At 44.5% G+C, this 25,559-nt stretch overlaps 1 protein-coding gene across 5 annotated transcripts; it reads left to right on the top strand.

Annotated features, from left to right (window-relative positions):
* The first annotated feature begins 178 nt into the window (after positions 1–178).
* Positions 179–23,593, top strand: LOC311517684 (zona pellucida sperm-binding protein 2-like). 5 transcript variants are annotated; one of them, XR_014710757.1, is made up of 24 exons: positions 179–234; positions 322–392; positions 524–616; positions 2,033–2,160; positions 3,192–3,338; positions 4,465–4,536; positions 6,678–6,845; positions 6,928–7,024; positions 7,903–8,117; positions 10,633–10,786; positions 11,973–12,181; positions 13,556–13,673; positions 14,594–14,799; positions 15,435–15,552; positions 15,631–15,797; positions 15,871–15,971; positions 16,053–16,180; positions 16,308–16,358; positions 16,443–16,626; positions 16,716–16,839; positions 19,279–19,381; positions 19,628–19,735; positions 20,352–20,442; positions 22,025–23,593. XR_014710757.1 is itself a non-coding variant. In XM_084622741.1 (23 exons), exons 1-22 carry the CDS (start codon positions 206–208, stop codon positions 19,723–19,725), a joined length of 2,700 nt encoding a protein of 899 aa, XP_084478867.1. In that variant the 5' UTR covers positions 179–205; the 3' UTR covers positions 19,726–19,735; positions 20,352–23,593. The 5 variants fall into 5 exon arrangements, 3 of the variants coding, with proteins under 3 accessions (XP_084478867.1, XP_084478866.1, XP_084478868.1); XR_014710758.1 differs by having other exon boundaries at positions 20,352–20,552; XM_084622741.1 differs by having other exon boundaries at positions 12,054–12,181; positions 20,352–23,593.
* Positions 23,594–25,559: the final 1,966 nt, after the last annotated feature.

Here is a 25,559-nt window from a genome sequence, read left to right as displayed (position 1 = left end):
TCCAGCCCCCAGTACAAATGCCTGTTCCTGGAGTCACAGTGTGGGTCCAGGAGAGAGAGCGCCCCACACTCTAGAACAGGGCCCAGCAGCAGTTCCCCCCTTGCCATTCCTAGGGTGGCTCTGCCTCCAGGTGGAGCATGCCAGAGAGAGGAGGAGCTTTTGCAATCCAGCCCCACTGCCACATTTATCAGGGCCGTGGGAAAGCATGGAGGCTGCAGGCAGATTGCTCTGCAGGTAAAGGGACTCTGATCCCATACCCCTACCTGCCTGCTCTTTCTGGTCTGTTTGCTCTATTCACCCCTGCACCGGTCTGTATTGCAGAGTCTCGCTGCTCCTTCTGTGGCTCCAGCCCGGGCTAGGGAGGACTCGAGTGGTGCAGGCTGCTCCCCCAGGTTGGTGAAATGAGACAACAAGAGATTGTCAGAAACATTTCCCTTTTCTCTGCGGGGGAGGCCTGGGCCTTGGTGTGCCTGCTCTGCAATCTAGCCCCCGTTGCTTCTCTGTTCCTCTGCCCGCACCCCAGGTTTTATAGAGAGCAGCTGCCCTTCCAGGATCTTTTGGGTGAAACTGGACAAACGCTTCCTGCAGGGAAAGTTCTTCAGTCTGGAGCTCGTGGGTGAGTAGCAAAGTGACAGATCTCAAACCAGGGGTGGACTGGGGAAGTTCTCAAATTGCCTCTAGATTCAGAACCTGTGTGTTAGCTGCTGAGGGACTTTCCCTTTAAATGTTCGCTGGTGACTTATTTTAAAAAACTGGCAGGATGGTGGGACGAGAGTGATGTGACTTACCAAGGGTCTAATAGCTGTGGCCTTGGCCAATATCTGTACAGATGGGTGTAACTAACAGCTCCAGGAACCTTCTCCTTTGTGCCTTACATCTAATGTAACTAAGAAACAGGTGGAAGGATGGTCCAGTGGTATAGGTACTTGTGCAAGGCTTTGGAGACCTGGGTTCAATCCCCTACTCTGGTGCAGAACTTGGGTAAGTCACTTAGTTTCTCATCTACAGCTAGGGACAATACTACTTCCCTACATGACAGGGGTGTGTGAGTTTGACGTGCTCAAACTCTCCAGTAGTGGGGGCTGTAGAAGAACCAGGCATGGCAGCTAGTTAAACAGTGTCTGCTAGAACCAGCATTTCTCAAATGTGGTGCATGTGGCCACCAGGGGCTTTTCTTGCAGCCACACCATCCTGGGCTGTGATGGGGGGGAGTAATGGCCACTCCCCCTCCCAGGTGCTCCTGGATACACCACCTTGGTGTTGGTTTCTAGGGCCACCAGCAGGGGTTGGGCCCAGCCCCCATTTGGAGACACCTGGGGCACAACGCTAGAGGAGTACTGGTGAGTTCCCTACCTTCCCAGGGGCAGTGGGACTCAGATTTGGCCTTCAGTCCCGGGGTGGTGGGGCGGCAGACTCCAGCTCTATCCTCCAGCCACGGAACTTTGGGCTCCACCCCCACTCCCACCCTGCTGCCTCCCTGACCCCCCATCCAGGGCTTAATTTGTCCCCAAACTTGCCAGAGATTAGTAAGTCTGCTGTGAAAAGTGATACTTGTATGTTTGTTAATCACTTTTCACAGCAGACTTACTAGCTCCCAATAAACAAATTACAATGCTTTGGATGTGTATATGTGCATATTAATATTTCCTAAAATACTTAATTAACGTTAGGAAAAAAATAGTCAGAGCGGCCACCAGCAAAAACTGTCCTGAATGGCTCCTCAAGGCATCTGAGCTACAGGCTGCTATGTACAGAGAACTAGGTTCTAAGATAATGTAATAGGTGAGTCTTGTGAAAGTACAGGGCTGTCACATTCACCCTAATGGTGTGGTCTTACTGGCTTCTTTAAGGAACATGCTGGCTTGACCAATTTAGACCTACCTTCTGAATGGGGGTGAGGATTGTAACTCCATCTAAATATCACGTGGAAAGTGTGACCTTGATGTACCTGAGTCAGATGAGTTACTTAAGCTTTTTCCACCTATATTATGTTTCTTGTCAATAACTAGATGTGTCCTTTCCTTGTCATTAGACCCCTCTGGTGGCACAGTCCTGCTTGATGAGAAATTGGCTGCTCGCTGTGGCTATGTTCTGTCAGTAGATGTGTGGGGCAATCCTATCTTCCGGGCTTCTGTGCTTGGCTGTCATGTGGCAAACAAGGTGAGGCCCAAAGCCTACCTGGGAGGCTTGGTCTCCAAACAGTCGCTGTAGGAAATGCGGACTGATCACATAAGACTGTGATGCTATATGACTTCTCAATGGGGTATGATGGGAACATGAGAAGTCGTGCTGACTGCATGGAGGAGGGAAGATTGATGCCTCTGCACACCACCGGGAGGACGGGTCAGTTTGCCTGGCATGGGACTTCCTCTGCTCCAATAAAATGACACTCCAGATTGTTGTTGCTAACTGGCTGCCCGTTCAAACTTGTCTTTGCTGCTGCTGGGGAGTCTTGAAAGTCTCACTGGAAAGCAGTAGACTTGTAGGCATCTGCTGAAAAGGCCACCAGGTGTAGGTCAGTCACAGGCTTGTGTGATTTAGAACCATAGTAATAATGAGGGGATGAGGTACTTGCCATACTTGGGCTACAGTACATCACCTGCTTAAGTGCTTGGCCTAGAGCTGGGAAGTCACAGAAGCCCTGGGCTCAAGTAAAGTAAAATGTTCTGGTTCAATCCCACTCTGCTATAAAACAGGGTGAAATGGTGTGAAGAATAATGGGCCAGCTTTGCATTCTACTAAGGTCTTTGCTTAATTGTACTGTAAGTACTGATTTCTGACAAAAAGACCTTTCCCTAGATGGGAAAGGATTTCTTCCATTGGGATAGCTCTCTCTGTGTACTATCCAAGCGGAGATGAGGCACCAGTAGTAGTCATCTTGGTGAAGCCAGTTGAGGTAAATGCCAGGTGGGGGTTACAGGGTTTACCATGACTGGCTACATCCAGATAAATACTACTAGTGACTCATCTCCACTTGGACAGTGCAGTGGGATAGTGATCCTGATGTAAACACCCCACTCTTGTAAGTGAAGACAGCCTATGACTGACCCCAATTTTTTAACTGTAACTTGCTGTAATACTCTGAGTCTTGTGGCAAGAATACTAGTTACTGCTGAAGTCGTTTCTTAAATTACTAGAAGTCGTTTCTTAAATTTCTAGAAAACTTACCTTGTACACTCTGTTTCTTCTAGGCAGATGAATTGTTTTCTCTTACTATAAACGTAAAGGTGTCCTCCTCTCCAGACATGAGGCAAGCTGCAACCTACACCTATCCTATGTATTGTACATACTCTCCATGGGCTCCAAGAGAAATTGTATGTGAAGAAAATTATATGGAGGTAACTTATCCATCAAAAGCTAAAACATCGAGGCTCTCTGCAAATCAATGCAGTCTCTAAGTTAAGACACGTGTGAGCAGTTTACTCTACCCTAACAATATCCTGGGATAAGGGAAAGCTCTCAACTTGAGCAATAGGGACATCTGCCAATTTCACATATGTACTAAAGTCGAAGAACGTCCGCCAGAATGCTTACTAATAGATTAAAATATGTAAGGTTCTGTATCTTGGGTATTCCTGATCTGTGACCGGTAACACTCAATTCCTGCTGGGAATGCCATATTTTGTGCCACTGCAGTGGGAATCGAAAGCCTCATAAGCATCTCTGTTAAATCTCCAGTTATACAGGGCAGGGAGCCTTAATGCAAAAGTGCTGCAACATCTAGTAAAAACCTGTTACCCTTCTTGGTTCAGGAAGGGTAACGTTTGGGGGTAGACCCCTTTATTTTACAAGATTGAAATTCTGGTGCATCTCAGGGATTTTATCAGCAATGAGGCCAGCCTCCTGCTGGATATGTCAGATGCTATGTTACAAGCATCCAACTGCCACAGTAGAACCTTGCACCAGTCCCAAACATGAGCCAACTTCGTATACCTCTTTTTATATACTGGTTACATAATTATCTCAGGGGCAAGGCTGCAGTGATATAGTAAGTCTTCTAGGACTTGAGATTGTCCAGCCTCATGCTAAAATGTCTGGTGCCAATGGTGAGCACTGCACCACACTTACGGAGTGGCAGCAGTTTACTACTAGTGAATCCAAACCTTGACTTCCTGTCTGGTAAGTGATGGCTAGCATTGCACCCTGAATGTTTAACAGCAAAAGCATCACATGCACTTTGGTTTAACTGGCTGGATCCTGAGTTCCAAACTCATGCAGTCTTCTACAAACCCTTGCTGTACTCTTTAAAACACTATAGAGTTAGCCAATTGTTAATTACTATGAACTGTGTGTTCTTAAGGGGAAGGCTATGAAGATTGTCACTAACGTCCTGTAAATGTAGCCTGATCAAATGTTCCATATGTAACTGAGATGCTAATAACATTCCTCCAAAGCTCCCTGCCTTCTCAGTACATATAAAAGCATGCTGCAGCTCATGTTTGCCCATCTCTGCTCCACTTCCAGGTGTCGGTGAAGAGTGATGTTCCTGCAATTTCAGACGATGACACTGCAATATGGATGTCAGCTCTGCCAGAGGTATGGAGGAGCATGTTTTCTAGTGGCTTCTCTTTGCTCTGCATCATCGTAAATCAGTGGTTTGGGTGACGATGCTGTCATTCTTGGAATCTGGCTCAATCTGTGTCCGCCTACAAGCTCGACTAGAAATGCATATAAGGCAGAGGTTCTATCAAACATAGATGCAAGTCAGCCTTCCAGGAGAGGAAAACTTTCCTAGATGATAAGGGATACTGATCAAATCACAGCAAGCTCACTAGACTGCGGAGGAGAAAAGTGGATGCAGTAACAAAACCTGGCCATTTATATTCTAAATGTTACTCCTTAAAGTAGTCTGGCATTTGATCTCTAGGCTGCTTCAGCAATAAAAGCACACTAAAGTAGTCCAGTTACCCAAAGCAGTGTTTCCCAGTGACCCGTCTATGGACTGGGGCTGGTCCCTGAGATCTCCCTGACACAGTTTAGGAAGGCAGCAAGCTGGTCCCTGGTATCAAAAAGGTTGAATCACAGTGTCCTAAAGCACTAAGGGCTTCGTAATTGTGGGGACTCTTTCAGGGCCACAAACATAAGCTTCCTCCAAAGGTAAAGACCATATGACTTCTCTAGGAGATGCCTGCAATAGCTGCATGCTGCCTTGCCTTCATGTAAGGCATGTACATTTCTGTCCTAGGATAGGCTAGCAGTGTCCTCCAGTCTAAATCAGGGGTCGGCAACCTTTCAGAAGTGGTGAGCCGAGTCTTCATTTATTCACTCTAATTTAAGGTTTCGCATGCCAGTAATACATTTTAACGTTTTTTAGAAGGTCTCTCTCTATAAGTCTATACATTATATAACTAAACTATTGTTGTATGTAAAGTAAACAGGGTTTTCAAAATGTTTAAGCAGCTTCATTTAAAATTAAATTGGCCCGTTCAGCCCACTGCCTGCCTGGGGTTCTGTTCACCTAGGTCGGCAGTGGGCTGAGCGGGGCTGGCGGCCGGGACTCCAGACCTGCAGTGGGCTGAGCAGCTCAGCCCGCTGCCGCTCTGAGGCTCCGTCCGCCGGCTCCCGCCCACCAGGGTCCCGGCTGCCGGACCCACTCAGCCCGCTGCCAGTCTGGGATCCTGGCCCTGCCCACGTAGAGTGGGTACCTACCTTCTCCCTGGTTCTAGCCCATTCTCTTCCTCTCTCTCTCTCTCTCTGCACTGAGCTGAGGGTGGGAGTGCACTGAGCACAGCGCTGGGGGTGAAGGAGCAGGTTGGGGTGCAGGGTCTGGCCAGGAGCTAGAATGAGGGAGGGGGCTCAGTTGGGGCAGGAAGTTTGGGTGTGGAGTGCTTAGCAGGGCAGCTCCCATTTGGTGCGAGGGGTGCAGGTGGGAATGTGGGGGGGGGGAGGTGCAGGAGCTCCCATTTGGTGCGAGGGGTGGGGGTGGGAATGTGCGGGGGTGTGAGGAGGGTGCAGGAGTCAGGGAAGAGGGCTGGGGGCAGGTGAGGGGGGTGCAGGAGTCAGGGCATGGGGAGGGGGGGCTGGGTATGTGTGTGGGGTGCTGGAGTCAGGGCTGGGGTCGTGAGGGGGTGCAGGGGTCAGGGTAGAAGGCTGGGTGTGCGTGAGGATGGTGCAGGGGTCAGGGCAGAGGGAGGGGAGTGTTTTGGGGGGTGCAGGGGTCAGGGCAGGGGGCTGAGGTGTGTGTGTAGGGGTCAGGGAAGAGGGCTGGAGGTGTGGGCTAGGGTTGTGGGGGTGCTCCCAGCCCCCTGCCCAGAGTGGCTAATGGCACCCCCTTCCCCATGGCCCCATCGCCACCTCTTCTCTGCCTCCTCTGCGGCTCCGCTTCTCCCCCTCCCTCGCAAGGGTCATCAGCTGATGGCGGCAGGGAGGGAGAGGAGGTGGGGCAGGAACCCAGCACCCTGGGGGAAGAGGCAAGCGGAGGGGGGGGGGCCTTGCCTGCCCTGCAGCAGTTGCCGGGAGGATCAAGCTTCTTCACTCTGCCCCCGCTCGGCCCGCTGCCAGGGCCGGTGGGTGGGACCTGGCAGGCAGGCAGCAGCGTGCCATTAAAAATCGGATCGCGTGTTGCCTTTGGCACACGTGCCATAGGTTGCCGACCCCTGGTCTAAATCTTAATGGCAGAATAATTGGGTCACATGTCCACCTATATCTCATCTCATCCAACCATGTTTCTCTTTCAGGTTCAAAAAGTGGAATACCAGGTATGGCAACTGATCTTTCTTTCTCCTTCAGGGAGAAAGAAAATAATGGTAAGCGACGCAGCCAACCTGGGTTACAGCTTCAATAATACACTGGCTCGAGTGTTCCTGCGTGCTCCATATTCCAGTAATGAATCTAAACTTGCAGTGGTGAGTGGTACGTCTTGTGGTGGGACTGAAAGGCACTGTTTCCAGTTTCTGTCCAGCAACAGTATTTCTTAACTTTCCATAGGTTAATGGTGTGAATATGAACTCAGTCAGTTCCACTTCCATGTACAAGCAGAGGTGGCTGCTTCTCTTGATTGACACAACTGTCTCATGTCCTATCGGTAGGTATCACTTCACAATTTACCAAGCCTACCAAAAAATAGTCACTTGCGCAAGCTAGTAGAAAACTCTTCCTTCAGGCCAAGCTGCAGCTGGCTCTTCAAGAGAAGCAATGTAAAAACAAACCTCTCCTAGATGCGTTCCAAAGTACGATTTGCTTAATTCATTTTTTCATTTCTCCCTCATTCCTATATACACCTTTACACAAAGGCAATAAGCCATCAAAAAAGCTACATCAGACTGTCCTTCAACTGAGTATCAAGATCAGAAAAACCCTATTTCTACCACCGGGCCAGGAGTCCTATTTAGATAATGCATATGCAGAGTTATAACACCCGCAGAAGCTGGGATTTCTTGCATAACATAAGGGGTTATATTTTGTGCCACTGTAGTGGGAATCGAAAGCCTCAAAAGCATCACTGTTAACTCTCCAGTTATACAGGGCAGGGAGCCTTAATGCAAAAGTGCTGCAACATCTAGTAAAAACCTGTTACCCTTCTTGGTTCAGCAAGAGTAACATTTGGGGGTAGACCCCTTTATTTTACAAGACTGAAATTCTGGTGCATCTCAGGGATTGGGGGGTGCGGGATATAGAGTGGGTTTAAGAGGGAGAGTGGGTTTAAGAGATAGGTAAGTAACACGGCTAAGGGGTATCTTTGTAAGAGTGGTAGTAACTCATCTGAAATGATCAGACTACTTTGAATGCCATGCTTCTAGGGAAGGCTATAGAAGTTCTTGGTGGAATGGGCTGGGGGATAAAGAGGAGGAGGAGGCGGTGGTGGCAGCAGCCATTGTAGAATGAAGCTCAGTCCTGTTTCTTTGGAAACACAAACTCTTGCACTGAAGAATGGTTTGATCATCTGATTATCTGAATCAACAGATGGCACCAGATTCACTGATACTGCTATAACTTGGACTGTGCCAAGCATTATCCCTACACTAGTGCCTCAAGAACCCACCTTCGTGTCCAAAAACATTTCAGTGGGAGTCGATGGCCAAAGAATAATGCACCCTGAACAGAATTATATTCTGGAACACAACAAGACACACATTCGAATGACTGTCCCCATTGGAGCAGCTGGGGGCAGATTAAAGGTTAGTGAGAACCTATCATAATTTAACACCCTCTGGAGACTAATAAAGGAGATCAGAGACTTCCAAACAGGGGTCCATCGAGCAGTTGCTGGTGGAGATGTGTTGCGTGATGCAAGCTTCTTCAAGATATTAAACTGGATTAAAAGACTATTAAAAATCTACTAAGGGCTCAATAGCTCTCTCAGCTTGAGCAAAGCTGGGGTGCACTGGAGAAAGGTATCAGGAAGCCAGTCCCTCAATCTTGATTGCCTGCCCAAATATAAGTTTATGCCGAAACTGCCCTCTGCTCCAAGTGCAATGCATATGATGCAGCAAAGAATTTGCCATAGCCGGTCCTCACTTTTCCATTCCCCCAACTGCCTTCCCCATTATGCTGGGCGGTGCAGCTCTTGCACAGGGATGGAGCTGATGTAGAAGGCAACAGAGCCAGCTTTTAACTAGCAGAGGTTCCCCTACACAGGATTAGAAAACAATCCTAAATATTTTTAATACTGCTGTGGATCCACAGAGGTGATATAAAGAGTTGACTCAAAAAGAAGAAACATGGACTAATTGCTTAGGAGGAGTACCAAAGAATAGCACAAATATGTAGAGACCAAATTACAAAGACTAAGGTACAAACTGAGTTACGCTAATCAAGGGACATAAAAGGCAAGAAGGAGAGGTTCTTTAAATATGTTAGAGAAAGTGAAAGATGAAGGAAAGTGTAGGTCCTGTAGTTAGCAAGGAAGGATAGCTACTAACTGATGACATCAAGAAGGTTGAGGTGTTTAATGCCTATTTTGGTTCAGACTTCACTTAAAAGGTTAACAGTGACCAGATACTCAGCACTATTCATAATAACAAAAAGGGGGAAAGGGATGCAAGCCAAATAGGGAAAGAACACGTTAAAGAATATTTAGATAAATTGGATTACTCAAGTCATCAGGGACTGATGAAATTCATAGTAGGGCATTTAAGGAACTAACTGAAGTAGTCTTGGAACTGTTAGCAATTATCTTCAAGAACTTATCTAGATGGGTGAGGTCCCAGAGGACTGGAGAAAGGAAAACATAGTACTTATCTTCAAAAATGAGACAAAGTTTAGAAAACCTGACCTGTAAGGAAAGTTAAAAACACTGGGCATGTTTAGTCTTGAGAAAAGAAGACACGGTGGGAGGGGAACCTGATAATAATCTTCAAATATGCTAAGGGCTGTTGCATAGAGAATGGTGTTCAATTGTTCTCCATGTCCACTGAAGGTAAAACCAGAAGTAATGAGCTTAATCTGCAGTAAGGGAGATTTAGGTTAGATATTAGGAAAAACTTACTAACTGTAAGGGTAGTTAAACTCTGGAATAGGCTCCAAGAGAGGTTGTAGAATCCCCAGAATAGCAGGTTTTTAAGAACAGGTTGGACAAACACCAATCGGGGATGGTCTAGGTTACATGGACCTGCGTCAATGCAGGGGGCTGGACTTGATGATTTCTCCAGGTTCCTTCCAGGCCTACATTTCTATGATTGTTTGAGGAATGGGAGAGGAGGTGGGCCCACGAGCCCATTCATTTAAAATATGGTCCATGCTGAAGTATGGACCCTTGGAGTAATAGTTCCTTCCTTCAGAACACTTTCCTCTCAAGCTTTCTGTTAGCAAAAGATCTGGATCTAAAAATTAATTAAAAAGAATTATCTTGTTAACAGTCTCTTAATGATGTATTCTTGCCCTGAAAGGGCCTAACCAGGAAGCAAGGGTGAGTGCAGCATTACAAAGCAAGAGGGAAGCAAGAATGTCTCCTTTGGATAATCTGCCAATTTACTATTCTGTCTCCGTAGTTTAAAAGACCTTGCTAACCCTCCCTCGATGGCCTAAGCAGCTGTTAGAAGTACAGCCTGACACAGCTTCACACCTTAGATGCAAGCCTGACTCTACACATGCCATGCGTACAATCTATGTGTTTTAGGCATCTGTCTTGACTTGCACTGGATTCTGAAACGCATCACTAGAATGACAAATTGACTGGTGAGGGGGTTATTATCAAACAAAAATGCACATGCAAAGAATGGTTCTAGATGGCTACAGAAGGGACCTAACAGCCTTTCTACAAGACACTGTCTAAAACTCTTAATGGCTGTTATAAATTTGATATTGATGAAACTGCTAATCACCTGCAGCAACCTAACTTTGCAGTGTGTCTGCAGGATACAAACTGTCTTGGTGCACGGTGTAGCAAGCCAGCTCTACTCTGAAAATGATGGCCCACCCTAGCAAATTACCAGGGTTAAAGGACAAAATGGGAGACATCCCTCCAATCATAATGGAGGGTTGGGTCAGACACTGTGACCTAGAGCACCCAGAATGGGGAGCGGGACCCAGCCCTGTGGGGCAGGAGCCACCACTGTGGGGGTGTCAAACACAGAAAATTCATGGACAAATGGGAAAATCAGGCTGTCTGTGACATTTTTCCCCCACTGTGACAAACCTGCAGCCGTATCCATGCTCAGTACTACTTGGTATGTCTAAAATCTTGTCTCCTAGAGCACTGTAGCCAATGGAGTCCATGGAGTAATCTACAGTATCAACTTATTCTTGGAGCACACTTGGACAGATGTAGATTGGCATATGACTAAGTATACTGTGATCAAGCCCATCACTACACCTTTCATGCCTCGAATACCAACAGTCATCAACAGTAAGTCACTCCTCTGGCTAGATCAATAATAAGATGGTGCTCTTTTTTTTTTTTTTCTTTGTCTCTGAGTTATTAGTGTGGCCTCTGCTGTGAAGTTGTATCAACCAAAATACTTCACTTAACTGGGAAGTTTAATTTAGTTAGCTAGCTAGCTCTCAGGTGAAATGAATGTCTAGATCTAAATCTTGATAAAACTAAACAATTCTGTTACACACAGATATTCCCTTATGGTTAAGATCTGCAAATAAGGGGCAAAATGGAGAATAATCACTAGGGATTTGATGTGAGTTGCTGATTTGAACACCAGATTCTGCCACTCTAAGGCCTTGTCTACACTAACGTGATAAGTTGATCTAAATTACTCTATTTAAGCTACGTAAGTTACGTAACTTAAGTCGATGTAGCTTAGATCTGCTTACAGCTGTAACTACGCCGCGCTATGTCGACAGGAGAGTGGCTCCCATCAACATACCTTCTGCCTTTTGTTGAGGTGGAGTACTGAAGTCGACCAGAGAGCACTCTCCCATCGACTTATCGTGTCTTCACCAGACCCATTAAATTGACGCTGCTGCATCAATCACAGCCGCACCGATTTAGCCTGTAGCGAGGACAAGCCCTAATTCCATCAGTGTCTTCCATTGAGCAAAGTGTGACTAACCTACTGCAGGGAAAGAATGTCTGCGGGGTGCATCAAATGAGGAGGGATATCTCATCGTCCCACTCCCAACCTCAAGCCTACACTCATTAGTTTGGGAGTAGAGTGCTTGCCACTCAGTTTTCAAAAGCTCCTCTCTTGTTACATGTGTAGACAAGCTATGACTCAACATCTTCATAGTTACCTGGATAATTTATTTTTAAATCAAAATGGTGCTTTAATATAGTATCACTACCTTATTATCTGTTTAGTCTAGATTCCCTGCCTGTCACTGGACTCTTATAATAGATCTCTAGAAAGTAATTACACTCGCATTCCTTCAAGCGTGTTGTATATATTTAATCTTCTATAGCTTGGGGTGAAAATTCCTGTGTAATCAGACTATCTCAGATCTGACTAAACGTTAATAATAGAGCCATTAAGAGCTAACCTCTAGATAATCTTGCTTGAGCACAGCAAAATGGGAGGCTTCTAACTGTCCTACAGTACTAGATAAGCATTTGCAGTAACTATATGCTATCAACCTAACAGATACTCTTCCAGAGAAGAGAATATTTGATGTTGCATTTGGATCTTTTCTTCCTGACGTCTCTCTGGTGACAATCACAATAGGAAATGTGCCACTTTCCCCAGGAGAGGCAGAGCATCATGGGTACAAAGTTTATGAAATTACTTTCCCCAATGGAACAAAGGGATTTAACTTAGAAGTGCCTTTTGATGATCCTACTGTTCTGAAGGAGGTAAGATAAGGTGGCTATGATGTTGTGCTCAGTAGGAAACTCTTCTTCCCATCCCACAAATTTAAGATCTTGAAACTTTCAGGGCAAAAATTAAAAATCTCAAATACTCATGAACCCCAAATGCCTCACTTTCATTTCAGCCATTTTAGATGTACCGTAATTTAACGTAATGCTACATCTACACTATGAGCTAGGCGTGTGATTACCAGCTCATATACGTATGCTTACGCTAGCTCAATGAGAGCTAGCACAAGTATAAATAGTAGTGTAGCTGCACTAGTGCATGGCTTGGCTGTACCGCTTATGTACCCATGAGATTCAGGTGGGTTTGCACTCGGCATGGTGAAGCCGTGCTGCTGCCCATCCTTCTGTGGCTTCACTACTATTTATACCCTCGCTAGCGCAAGTATGTGTATGCTAATTGGGAATCACACCCCTAGGTCATAGGGTAGACATAACCGACATTTAAAAACAAAACTTTTTGACACTTCAAAACACTTTAGAGTCAAAATTCATTGAAACCAACCCTTTCCTGCGAACAGCTCTGGGATTGGTGAATCATCATTTTAACTTCCAGCAAAAACCACCTTGTTGGATAATTCCCAACCAGCTCTGCTATGATGTGGAAGATCATGACACATTATGACTGTCATGTGAACATGTTAGGGCAGCCATTGTTCAAAACCTAGATCTGGCACCACTAACCACCAACCATGCAATGTCAATGAAGGTATCACTCTCCTGACCTGAGTTAATATTCTGTTTAGAAAGTCTTGAGCAGCTGCCCTGCCCCGTATAGGACTATGGGCAAAATGCAACTTCAGGTGTGATTAAATGACCTACAAACTATGGCGGCTTCTGATGCTTCTGTTAACAGGGATAGGACTCATGCATACATTGTTCAGCAGCAGGATCTTATTCAATCAATTAAATAACTGCCTGTTGGGATAGGACTGCTTAACTTAGAAAAACAGAGTGATCAGTTTTTGCAATACTGCAGTAAACCTTGTCCAACAAACATCCAGCCATTCATGAACCAGCTTTTTACGTAATGCAGTTCAAACTGTGACTTGAGCAGATGCTAGACAGATTACAAGAAGACGTGGAAGCCTGGAGCTGGGCACGTTTGCAGCACAAGTTTGTAAAATAGCATGAGTTTAGATGGGTGATCTAACCTCCTTGTGTTTGAAAAGGGTGGTAAAGTGCAAACACTTCAACACAATCTTGGACCAGCTCATACAGAGCTGTTATATGAAGCAGTAAGATCAATGACATTTTCTGTTGTGGGGAACAAATACACAGCAAATACATTCTTGTTTATGCTGGAAGCAAATGCTGCTGAAACCTCACTCTCTCTTCTGACTTTCTTTTCAGTATGTGAATCGAAATGAAACAAAATATACCCTCCGTGTTAACTATACGTTACATGTGGGTCCTGAAATGAAACCATATAATCATCCAGCAGAAGTAGAATGTGTGGTTGCTGATATTGGTAAGCTTCCTCCCGTACTGACTGATTGAGACTGGTATAGTATGGGTAGGATTTTCATTGATGCCAATGGAAACTAAATTAGGCCAATGATGAGAGCTTTTTGGAAAAATCCCACTCAATAATTGCTCATTATTGGCAATATGGCTAGCTCACTGCTTTTCAGATGGCAGCTCTTCTTCATTCTGTCAAGGCTAATTATCTGCCCTGGAGACCCCATAAGCAGTAAAAGCTAGTCATGGGTCAGGCAACATGTTTAAAAGAAATGGCTAGCCAAATCCAGCGAAGACCTGAAACTAGCCAAACCCAGACAACTTTAGTATCACTGCATCTACCGGTAACACTTTTCAGATAAAAGAAAAGGAGTACTTGTGGCACCTTAGAGACTAACCAATTTATTAGAGCATAAGCTTTCGTGAGCTACAGCTCACTTCATATTTACATTAGGACAAGCTGAAATCGCTCAGCTTTTACGTTCAGGGTAAAGTTCAATTGGCCCAAACACAGCTCTGTAAACTCTAGAAATGGCAAAATTGCACAAAGTAGATCAGATAGTCAACTACTAAGACCTACTACTTGACATTCTCTCCAACTTCTGGGTTTTACAATGTGCTCGGCTACAGATCCTTCTGATTGTAGTGCCTTTATCTTAGAAAACATGTCTTGAGTTGAAGTGAAAGGAGGCTGAGATAAAATAAAGCCCAATTAGTCTTACCAAAGTTGGAGTTTAGCCGGAAGTCAGTCGGGCAGTTGCTAATCAACTGGGACTTTTGACCATATCTTGGATGCAATACCTTGAAGGCTAAAATGATGCTAGGTATCTAATACAATCTATAGTTTCAATACAAACAATTTCTCCATGGTAAGAATTAATGCCGTAACTAAAACTGTGTGTCCAGTCTACATCCTGGCTTCTTTCACAGAACTACCAGAAGCAGTTGGTTACTGTGATAAAGAGAACCTGTATCTAGCAGTTCCCGTTTCAGCTCTGTATCAGTACTGGAACCTGTACATTGGTAACGAACTTCTGAATCAGCAAACTGTGCTCTCAAATAGGTATCTCCTGACTACCAATTCTACCCATCTGGTGTTGCAAGTACCTCTGTTTACTATGGGGATTATCTATGAGGTATGTAGACTATATTGTAAGGCTTTGGTATCTAAAAGGTTTCTTATCAGGAAGGAAAGGCATTTCACTCCCAAGCTTGTCTTGTAATGTTACAGTAACCATTTCTAATGAGGAAAATATCAAGGGGAAATGACTTTCCAATAAGTAAAGTAAACACAACCACAACAAGAGATCTGACTCCTGACCTATGATTCCACTGCATTCATTTACCCAGTGCAATGGCTCAAGTGGTCCCCATACATGTGAAGCAAACACAAAATTGTCAGGTGTTAAGGCAGATGACCTGTCCATATTGGGTCAGGCACCATGTTTAAACATGATTCTTGCTAAAGAATTCCTTCTAACAGAGTGACTAGGCTAAAGTTGCATTTAGCCCATGTAAAACTCTAGATTATAATACACATCTAGGCTACTCTACAATAGCCAGTCAAAACGTATGCAGCTGGTACCATGCCTAACTAGTCTGCACTCGTAAACTTGACTTATGACCCAGGTTGGACCAGGCTTAAGTCTTCACACTTGTCTCAAATGTTATATCTTTGCTAGTGTTTAAAGTAGCATCAAACTAAAGAGAGCAGTCTCTCTCTGATCAGTAAACTATTTTCACTGGAGAAATATTGTCACTTTCTTTACAGGAAGTGTCCTTTCAAAGACTCAAAACTAGGTTTGATCTTGCACTCAGGAAAGCAAATACTCTGGAGACCATAAAAACATTCTCTGTGAGCTGCAATTTTAATTCTTCAGAATTTATAGGTAAGCTATTTAGGTCTTGATCTACGAAATGGAACTCGATGGCGTTCCTGAATCTAACGGCCTCTCTGACTTTCTTAGTGTGCTACCCTAATGGAACTGTAACAGTATCTGCCCCAATGAAGACAATTCCTTCCATTGATATGGGCAAAACAAAACTGAAAGACAGTACCTGCAAGCCCAAAGACTTTAATGAGGAACAAGCCTTCTTCCAGTTCCATGTCTCCACTTGTGGCACTTTACTAAAGGTAAGCAACTGTGAAGAGTGTTTTTTCACTCTCTGAGTAAACTCAAATTCTAATCAATTTTTGGTTTGCACAGTTTGAAGGTGATCACATTATTTATGAAAATGAAATATCTTATGAGAAAAAGATTCTTCCACCATGGGGACCACCTAGAATCACAAGAGATCCAGATTATAGGTAGGACTCCTACTCACTGACTCCACTCAGCATAGTGATGGTGCCTGGAAAGTGTCAATAATAATAATTCTGTTATTGTAGATTGACAGTCTTGTGCTACTACCCAACAAAAGAGAGACTGATGCATACTGCTATGGTTAGCAATCTACCTACAAATGGATCCCCTCCTTTTGGCTATGGTACAATGATGGTGAGATCAAATGTTGCAGGTAATGACTCTTTTTTTTTTTTCCTCCAGTTTATAACATTTGTGTGACTCTAGTGGTGGTAAGCACTCTTATCTCAGTGCTTTAATTCCTTCTTGTAAAAGACCATCCTTAACTTTATCTTCTGTAGGACACAGAAGGACCAGACAAGTTCTGAATATAATTGCAAGGGTATCCAAAGGTAAGTTTCCTTCTTTGAAAACTAGGATAGTATCAAATGAGTCTTAAATTGATTAACAAAATCCCCAAACCCATTCTTTTCAAGATGAATCTTTCATGGAACTTTATGAACCAAATTTGACAATAGTTAAACCTTCCTTGGAGCCCATATTTTTTGAGGTAGAGCTAAAAGATGAGGAACCCAATGTTGAATTACACTTGAATAACTGCTGGATGACTGGGTCTTCAGACTTCAAAAGCACGTCACAATGGAACATTACTGTGGATGGGCAAGTAGAACTAGCTTAAATGACAAAATTGTTCATCAGAAGCATCTTGATCACTTCTAACTGTGGTGTTGCTCTGATCTCTCAAATAGCTGTGGGAACGAAAACAACAAATCTGTTACAGAGTTCTATCCAGTATCTGCTAGTAGAAGAGTGAAACATCCCGCTCACTTTAAAAGATTGGCAGTAAGGATGCTGATACCTCTGCTGGGACAGGTAAGATTAAGAGAAGTTAGAGAATCTAGGCTGTGAAATGATACCCTAACACTTGTGTGCTCTAAACTGAGGAAATTTATACTGAGGAATAAACTTAAAAGTGCTATCCTAACTTCCTCTCTTGAAAGAGGCCCAATTTATGCACCTCAAGGGTAACGCTGAGCTTATGACTTAGCCAGCTGAGGAACTGCTGACAGACCAATAAGCCTGACTAGTGTGCACTTCAGTTTTGCTGGTTCCTCTGAAGCCAAAATTTGCTTTGCACAGCTTTAGTGACTTAAAGGAGTTGGCGGATGTGATTGCAGAACCATTGGCCATTATCTTTGAAAACTCATGGCAATCGGGGGAGGTCCCGGACGACTGGAAAAAGGCTAATGTAGCACTTATCTTTAAAAAAGAGGAGGAGGAGGATCTGGGGAAGTATAGGCCAGTCAGCCTCACCTCAGTCCCTGGAAAACTCATGGAGCAGGTCCTCAAGGAATCAATTCTGAAGCACTTAAAGGAGAAGAAAGTGATCAGGAACAGTCAGCATGGATTCACCAAGGGCAAGTCATGCCTGACTAATCTAATTGCCATCTATGACGAGATAACTGGCTCTGTGGATGAGGGGAAAGCAGTGGACGTGTTGTTCCTTGACTTTAGCAAAGCTTTTGACACGGTCTCCCACAGTATTCTTGCCAGTAAGCTAAAGAAGTATGGGCTGGATGAATGGACGATAAGGTGGATAGAAAGCTGGCTAGATTGTTGGGCTCAACGGGTAGTGATCAATGGCTCCATGTCTAGTTGGCAGCCAGTATCAAGTGGAGTGCCCAGGGGTCGGTTTTGTTCAATATCTTCATAAATGATCTGGAGGATGGCATGGACTGCACCCTCAGCAAGCTTGCAGATGACACTAAACTGGGAGGAGAGGTAGATATGCTGGAGGGTAGGGATAGTTTCAACAAGGACAAGTGTAGAGTCCTGCACTTAGGACGGAAGAATCCCATGCACCGCTACAGACTAGGGACTGAATGGCTAGGCAGCAGTTCCGCAGAAAAGGACCTAAGGGTTACAGTGGACGAGAAGCTGGATATGAGTCAACAGTGTGCCCTTGTTGCCAAGAAGGCTAACAGCATTTTGGGCTGTATAAGTAGGGGCATTGCCAGCAGATCAAGGGACGTGATCGGTCCCCTCTACTCGACATTGGTGTGGCTTGGAGTACTGTGTCCAGTTATGGGTCCCACACTACAAGAAAGATGAGGAAAAAAATTGGAAAATGTCCAGCGGAGGGCAACAAAAATGATTAGGGGTCTGGAACACATGACTTATGAGGAGAGGCTGAGGAAACTGGGATTGTTTAGTCTGCGGAAGAGAAGAATGAGGGGGGATTTGGTAGCTGCTTTCAACTACCTGAAAGGGGGTTCCAAAGAGGATGAATCTAGACTGTTCTCAGTGGTAGCAGATGACAGAACAAGGAGTAATGGTCTCAAGTTGTAGTGGGGGAGGTTTAGGTTGGATATTAGGAAAAACTTTTTCAGTTTGAGGATGGTGAAGCTCTGGAATGCGTTACCTAGGAAGGTGGTGGAACCTTTGAGGTTTTTAAGGTCAGGCTTGACAAAGCCTTGGCTGGGATGATTTAGTTGGGGATTGGTCCTGCCTTGAGCAGGGGGTTGGACTAGATGACCTCCTGAGGTCCCTTCCAACCCTGATATTCTATGATAGTGGCACTTGCTGGAGTAAACTAAAGGGCTGGTATGGAAATATAACTCATACAGTTTCTGACTTTTCTTTTTTTTAATAGGATCAGACTCTTGGTGCTTCAACTCAAATATCTGGCACTAAGTCAACCAGGCAAACCAGCATGTGCCATAACTGCCATATGAAATATCACTCAGCTCACTTGCATCTGTTCCATCCCCTCCAACTGTCCACTTAAATGCCTGGCTAGTGGGGAAGGCAGAGGAAAAGGTAGATTGGCAGGATGCCTAGAATGCTAACCTGTGCCTCTGGCAAGCCTGGTGAGAGAAGGAAACGGGTGACAGTCAAGGGTTGTTCACCTTAGGATGCCTTGCCAGTAGCTCTTCCCATTCTAATCTGAGTGGATTCTAGCACTGCTAGTAGCTGCCTCAAGTAACCAGGCCAAAGAACAGCCTGGCCATTTCAACCTCTGGTAACATCTCCTGCGCTCAGTGGAAACCAATATGAGACAGTTTTGGCATGAGCTTCTTAATAAGCAGGCAGCCACACCTGGCACTGTAGATTCAGTTTCTGTACAGCCTCTGCATGGCTAGTGGGTTAAAACCTCCTGTCTCAACCTCTCTCATACAAAAAGATCCTTAACACAGAACTACAAATCCAATGCCAGCTCCAATAGACGTTTCCCTTTACAAGCATAAGTTTGGTAAGTGGTAGGTGAAAAGCAAACAGATCCCTTACTAACAAGAATTTCTCTCTTCTCAGGTGCACTTGCACTGCACGGTCACAGTCTGCTCTCCTCCTAAGGTGTCGTCTGGCAACATTTGGACCTGTGGAGGCTGGTGTGACCCTACCAGGAAGAGGATAGGTATGTTTACACTGGGGGCATTTGGCCATGTTTAAAATACTCTGGCCTAGATTTTTAAAGGTAGCAAGGTGCCTAAATACCTTTAAAACTCTGATCCTCTATGCTAACTGGCTCCTGTGACCTTGAGCTGATGATTTAAAACACTGGTACTTGACAACTTCAGAATCTCAGTAGATTTAAAGCCAGTCAGAGTACAGTATCTATGGTCCTTTATTCTGTCAATAACAATCTTGTAAAACTTTCCAGATCAACACTCTGAACCATATTCTGGTCTCCATGGTTATGTATTGGCTGGGCCAGTCTGGATTGTTGATCCTGAACCAACTGAGGAGAAAAACATATAGACCAAACTAGGTGAGAACATTAGGCCTTATTGCCTGTATTCATCTATACAATTTACAACTGGCTTGTAGCCAAACAAACATGGGGCCTCAACACTTTTAACTAAGCTTCAGGCCAAATTTACACAATATCTCCATTTAACTGGAGCAGAAAATGCCACTAAAGAAAATCAAGACATGTACATTTAGACAGACCTCTCATTTTAATGGAAGAGATATCTTAATCCCCCAGACTGAATTGAAAATTTCAACCTACAGTTTCTTCTGTCTCGGTGAAGGACTGGCTTCATACAATCATTCTCTGGAGCAGCCAGACTTCATTGACCAGTTGATCTACATGTGTTTACAATAGGGTTTAGAGACCCTGAATTTAGTCGGAGCTCTGCTGGGCTAGGTTATGTACAAACACTTAGGCCCTGCATCAGATAGTGAGACAGGGCTAGCTTACTATCTGTTCTTGAAGGTGATCAGAACTATAGCTTTCTAGAAGTGAGACCAGACTCTCGGACCCATGACAGCACTGCAAGCCTGATGAACTGCAAATTACTAGTATATCAAGTGCCATGTTTCCTCTACTGGAGAACTCTACAAAAATCAAGCAACAAAATAACATTTTTCCTCTCTTCCAGATGCTGACACGTAACTTGCTGGCCCCTGGACTCCTCCTGTGTGTGATCATGGCTGCTTTATTATTATTTCATAAACTGATTTTCATGAAGGGTAAAGAGCAAACGTGAAACATCAGCTAAAAGTATTTCTTCAATACACACAAGCTATTGTAAATGAGTAATTACACAGAACATGTGCCTAACAGGATCCCCACGTTTATGGTTTGTTCCCTGTAAAATTTAACTGGCTGTGCTCTCCTCTCTCAATACAAACTCTAAGCCTGGATACTGATGCATCTAGTGCTGGCACAGGCTTAATATAAACTATATACTCAAAGGAAGGGATCTCCCTTTCCTGTACCTGTCAGTGTACAATAACAGCAACTGTGCAAAAGGGAGAATGGATTCCTATCCTCACTAAAACACCAACTCATCCACTATCGAGTTCTCTAGAGACTGTGTGTGTGAGAATAGACTTGGATATACCTTTAAACTGGCTGTCCAGAAAATAAATCAGATTCAGTACAGGCTACAACTACACCAAGGGCTGGGGCTGGTATTTCCAGCTCATTTTCACATACTCGCACTAACTCCCATCAAGCTAGTGAGAGTGTAAATGGCAATGTAGTCAAAAAGCTGGACCCAGTACATACCCATCAGTTTTAGGCTGTTTTGTACTTGACAGGACTAAGTCATGCCACTCCTGTTTATGCTATTTATACTCACGCTAGCTCACTGTGTATACAAGCTGGGAATCATAGCTCATAGTGTAGATGTAGCATCTGACTAGTTATCCTATAGCCTTTATAGCTGACCACTCTGACTCCCCCTTGAGGGGCTGGGGGGAGGCTATGCATTAGATGTACAGTAATGGGCACATAAGCAATTCCATGAAAGTCTGCTCCTCATGAAGCAATTAACTGGACTTTGAATCATCCTAGTATCTGATCAGACTCCTTCACTCCAGTGAGAATGGGAAGTAGCCCACCTCCATAACTTGCATAGGGGGAGCAAACTCTGCCTAAAGTCAGGCAAGGACAAGGGTCCTGTAGGGAAAACCCTAATAGTTAAACTTGGGGAGGGAGTTCAGACCAGCTACACAATGCCCGTGCTGTAAGGAGCAATGTGAAAACTCCCTCTGACCTGCCATATTGGAGGGTTTTCCCCATATACTATAGGCACTCTTCAATCTCCAGTAGGAGTGGGAGTCTTGGCCTAATTCTGAGTCAAGTCTCCTTTCCCATAGTCTCACTGTAGTAAAAAGATCTGGGTGGTATTGAGTGAAGTGTTGCTTTCCTCTGAAGCTCCTGCTGCTGCAAGTAGTAGGCATCCTTCAGCCTCAAGAGACCATGGGTCTGTGCCCCTGAGAGGTAAGGGATTTATTTAGTTGGTTTTATGACAGCCGTGAACGTGGCTGAAGAGACGTGCTTGAGAGAGACCATCTCTTCCGCATCTGTCACATTTAAAGGTGATGTTTCAACCCTTTGGGCTCTGCCTTCTGCGAGCTCTTTTCTCCTCTGATAAGCTGGATGGCTTCCTCACAACGCCGGAGACCTTTGTTAAGCTCTTGTTTCCAAAGGCTGCGGTCTTGAGTGTGATCTTCCCTTTGTTCAAATCCGTATCCATTTCTTTGAGGTCTTGCTTGCACATATCCTTGAAATGCAATTTTAGGCATCCTTTGGGTCTTTTTCCAGATGCCAATTCGCCATAGAGGATGTCCTTGGGGATGTGCCCATCATTCATTCAGGACAGTGGAGGCATCTCTGTTTGAGGAGTGTTGGTATGCTGGCCCGTTTGAGCACCTGAGTGTTCGTGACTCTGTCCCTCCAGGAGATTCCAAAGATTCGACGAAGGCAACACATATGAAGGCTGTTGAGCCTTGTTTTCTGATGAGAGTATAAGGTCTATATCTCGCTCCCATACAACAGTATACTGATAACACATGTATGATACAGATCTTTGTGTGTTCTGTCAGCTTGTTGTTTTGCCATACCCTCTTCTTCAGTCTAGACATTGTTGTAGTGGCTTTTCCCATGCGGATGTTGAGTTCTGAAAGGTTGACTGCGATAGTGGACCCCAGCACAAGAGTGCTATCCTAATGAAAGAACAGTGTGTGATAAAAGCACTCATGTTTAGAAAGAGAATTGCCAAACTATGTCAAACCAGGGTCCACCTAGTATGATCACCAACAATGGCCAGCACTAACTGCTTCTGGAGAAGGTACAGGAAATCTCCTAGCAGACAGATGTGGAATAAGCTGCCTTCTGAAAAGGTCTCATCCTAATAGGTTAGGCCTTTTCTGACCCTCCCCATTTTTGAGACTCAGGACCAGTATTGCACACATTATTCCAGAGCAGACTCAACTAGTAAGTAATGGTATTATTTGCCATCCTATTCCATATGCATCCTAACATCTGGTTTTGTATTCTTTAATGATAGCTGCACACTAAACAAGAGGTCTCTGAGGTATCCATAGTCCTGTTAATTTATCACTCTGCAAGGCTTTGGTTAAAAATCTTTCCCTCCAAGATCCACCAACTCTGAAGTTCTTTGTCACTTTCTGAGTTTAAAAAAGCAGTTGGGAGAGGAAAACATGCACCACTCCCTTCTGGGAAAAGTTAGCTGCACATCAAAAATGAGTGTAGTAGGGTACTACAGAGGTCCATGATATTACTCTTTTCCATGTCTCTGACCAAACAAGAGAATAGAAAGAGATGATTATTCCAGATACTGGAAGAAACAAAACATTTTGTAATGCACTGAAGGGACCAAACACTAAGTTTATAGGTAGAGAATCATTGGGTGAGAAGATTGTTATTCATTGCTGAGATAATCCCAGCCCTGGGGAACAGACTTAAATAGAGGTCGGCTAGTAAAGTAACCTGGCCAATGTGACACCTGCCTGAGGAAAACAGGCTTTTTGGGGCTTGTAGAAAACCTTGGAGAAGAGGTTGTGGATTATTAATGTCTGAAATGTTCCTACCCAAGAGAGACTGTGCCAATCCAGGCATGTTAGCAGCAACTGCCTGTTGGATTTACTGGTGCAGCACCATGACCATGAAAGGGGAACGCCTAGCCAGGGCTCTAAAGGGAGCAGCCAGGATCGCTTCAGACATTCTACAATAACTTACAATTTTCAGGCAGACACATCTAAATCTGGTGAAGGTGTAAACCCCACAGTACCATATACCTCTCTATAGTGTATTGTCTAAAGATTACATTGTGTTCATTTTACAAGTTGGGAGAGATTTTGAGTTATATCTGGAAACACTAAAAATAAAATTTTATTGTCCTCTGCTATTTTTATGATTCATAAAAGATGAAGAGTAGCAAATATTTCAAACCTAAGGAGGGTTACAGTGTGTATCCCTCTACTTCAGTTTACGGACAGGGAGAACGGTGGCTTCCTAACACCATTTCTACAGGCCCGAATGGCTGAAAATGCCACACAGCAAGGTTTAATAACTTCAGATTGAAAAAGCAGACTGGGTGAGATTGACTGGCAGCCAAAGACATCTGGATATCTTATAGGCTAGAGATGCCTGAAGAATTAAAAAAACAAAAACACACAAATATAAAAATACATTGACCAGGACATCTCTATGTCTTGTTGAGAAAAGGAAATACTGTGGAAAAACTGCTGCGTAAGGTTGTTCCCAATTCAGTGAAACATTCCTACGACGATGACGCAGACAGTATAAAAACCAAATAGCAGCATCTATAAAACGAAATGGTTGTGGGAGAATGAGCAGGTCTATCAGAAAGGTCCTTGTGTTTTTGTTTCCCAAAACATACATGATAGGACTCTTCAGGTTTTTTTTTTCAGTGCTTGTATGTTGTGTTTAGAAAGGACAGTGTCATGGTTCGGGGTGAGATGCACCTGTGATCTCTTTGCCTGCTCTCTCTATAGACACTGTTTCCCACTGATAGAGTGTCTTTCCAACTCTACCTACACTTCTCCCAGAGAGCAACTCTACAGTTCACCCCATTTTAGACTGGAGCACCAGCCTATGACACCCTGTTCCCACCCTACTCATGATTGCAAAGCAAGTGGTGCCTTGTACTCCTTTGCAGGCCCTCACAAGTGCACCCTTCACCTGACACATTTTGCTACCTTTACCTCTGAGTGGAATTCTGCAGTTCTACCAATTTTGGACTGGATCCCAAGGTGGCAGCCACCCTGCTTCCAACCGCCTTAACACAAGGCACTTGCAAGACCCTTCCCTGGGGAAGCCTGTGATCACCAGCTGGTTAATGTGACTCAAAACAGCTCCTTCCAAACAGCCACTGCCTATTCACCCACAGGCCCACAACAAGCATTGAAAAAGGTTACAACACAAAAGGTCTGCATTCCTATCTTGCCTAAACTTACCCCTTTTCCCTAAGACCAACTACCTCTCTTGCATTCTCTTTCCTCCACCCCCTCCAGTAGCTGCTGACCATTCACCCCTTCCTTTCTCCAGAGCGTGCTTGATACTTTGGATTTGCAGGCTCTGGTCTTAGCAAAACAGCTGTGCAACTTTTGGCTCATGCCTGGGAAGAGCATCTTCCTTATTTACTGGCCTAGTCGCTGGTTACTTGAAGTTGTTTGCCCAGAGCTGTCTTGTCTGACCACTGTTTTGTTTTCTGCTTGCTCTTCCTAATAACCCTCTTTCATTCAATCCACATAGACAGGCACAATAGCAAGCACCTAAACGGAGGTACATATATTATTTTTATGAATAGTCTATCACCCTCATTTGCCACAGCCTTTTTGTCCCAGTTATGAAATGTGAGTCTGCCGTAGGTAGAAAGCATTCCTCCCCAACACATGCTTTTCATGGGGAAATGAACACAACTAATGGCTACAGGGATCTTCATTTGAAAACCAAAACTGAGACTCTTGAGAATTTGGACCCTACTGCCACAGTATGTCTGTTTCTCCACCTGTAAAAAAGGTTTGGTGGCATTGTTAGCCTAACAGGTGTGTCATAAGGCTAAAACGATTGTCTGGGAAGCACTATGGGATTGTATGAAATTGTGTGTAAGGGGTGTTTCACCCCACATCTGGAAGCAAATTCCGTAATGAAAGTGGTAACTGTAGATAGAACACAAAGCAATTTAAGGGCTAAACCCCAGTCCCTTTACTTACCCAAGTAGTGCTGTAGAACTTCCCACTGACTCTCACAAGTCATTCCAGTGATGTGGCCTTGCATTTGTAAGGAGCTGTGAGATCTTCCATGAAGCATA

The sequence above is a fragment of the Lepidochelys olivacea genome (genome assembly GCF_965140295.1).
Source record: "Lepidochelys olivacea isolate rLepOli2 genome assembly, chromosome: 3".
Taxonomy (NCBI): Eukaryota; Metazoa; Chordata; order Testudines; family Cheloniidae; genus Lepidochelys; species Lepidochelys olivacea.
The sequence above is the reverse complement of the archived record's forward strand: the minus strand, read 5'-3'. Positions and strand labels throughout refer to the sequence as shown.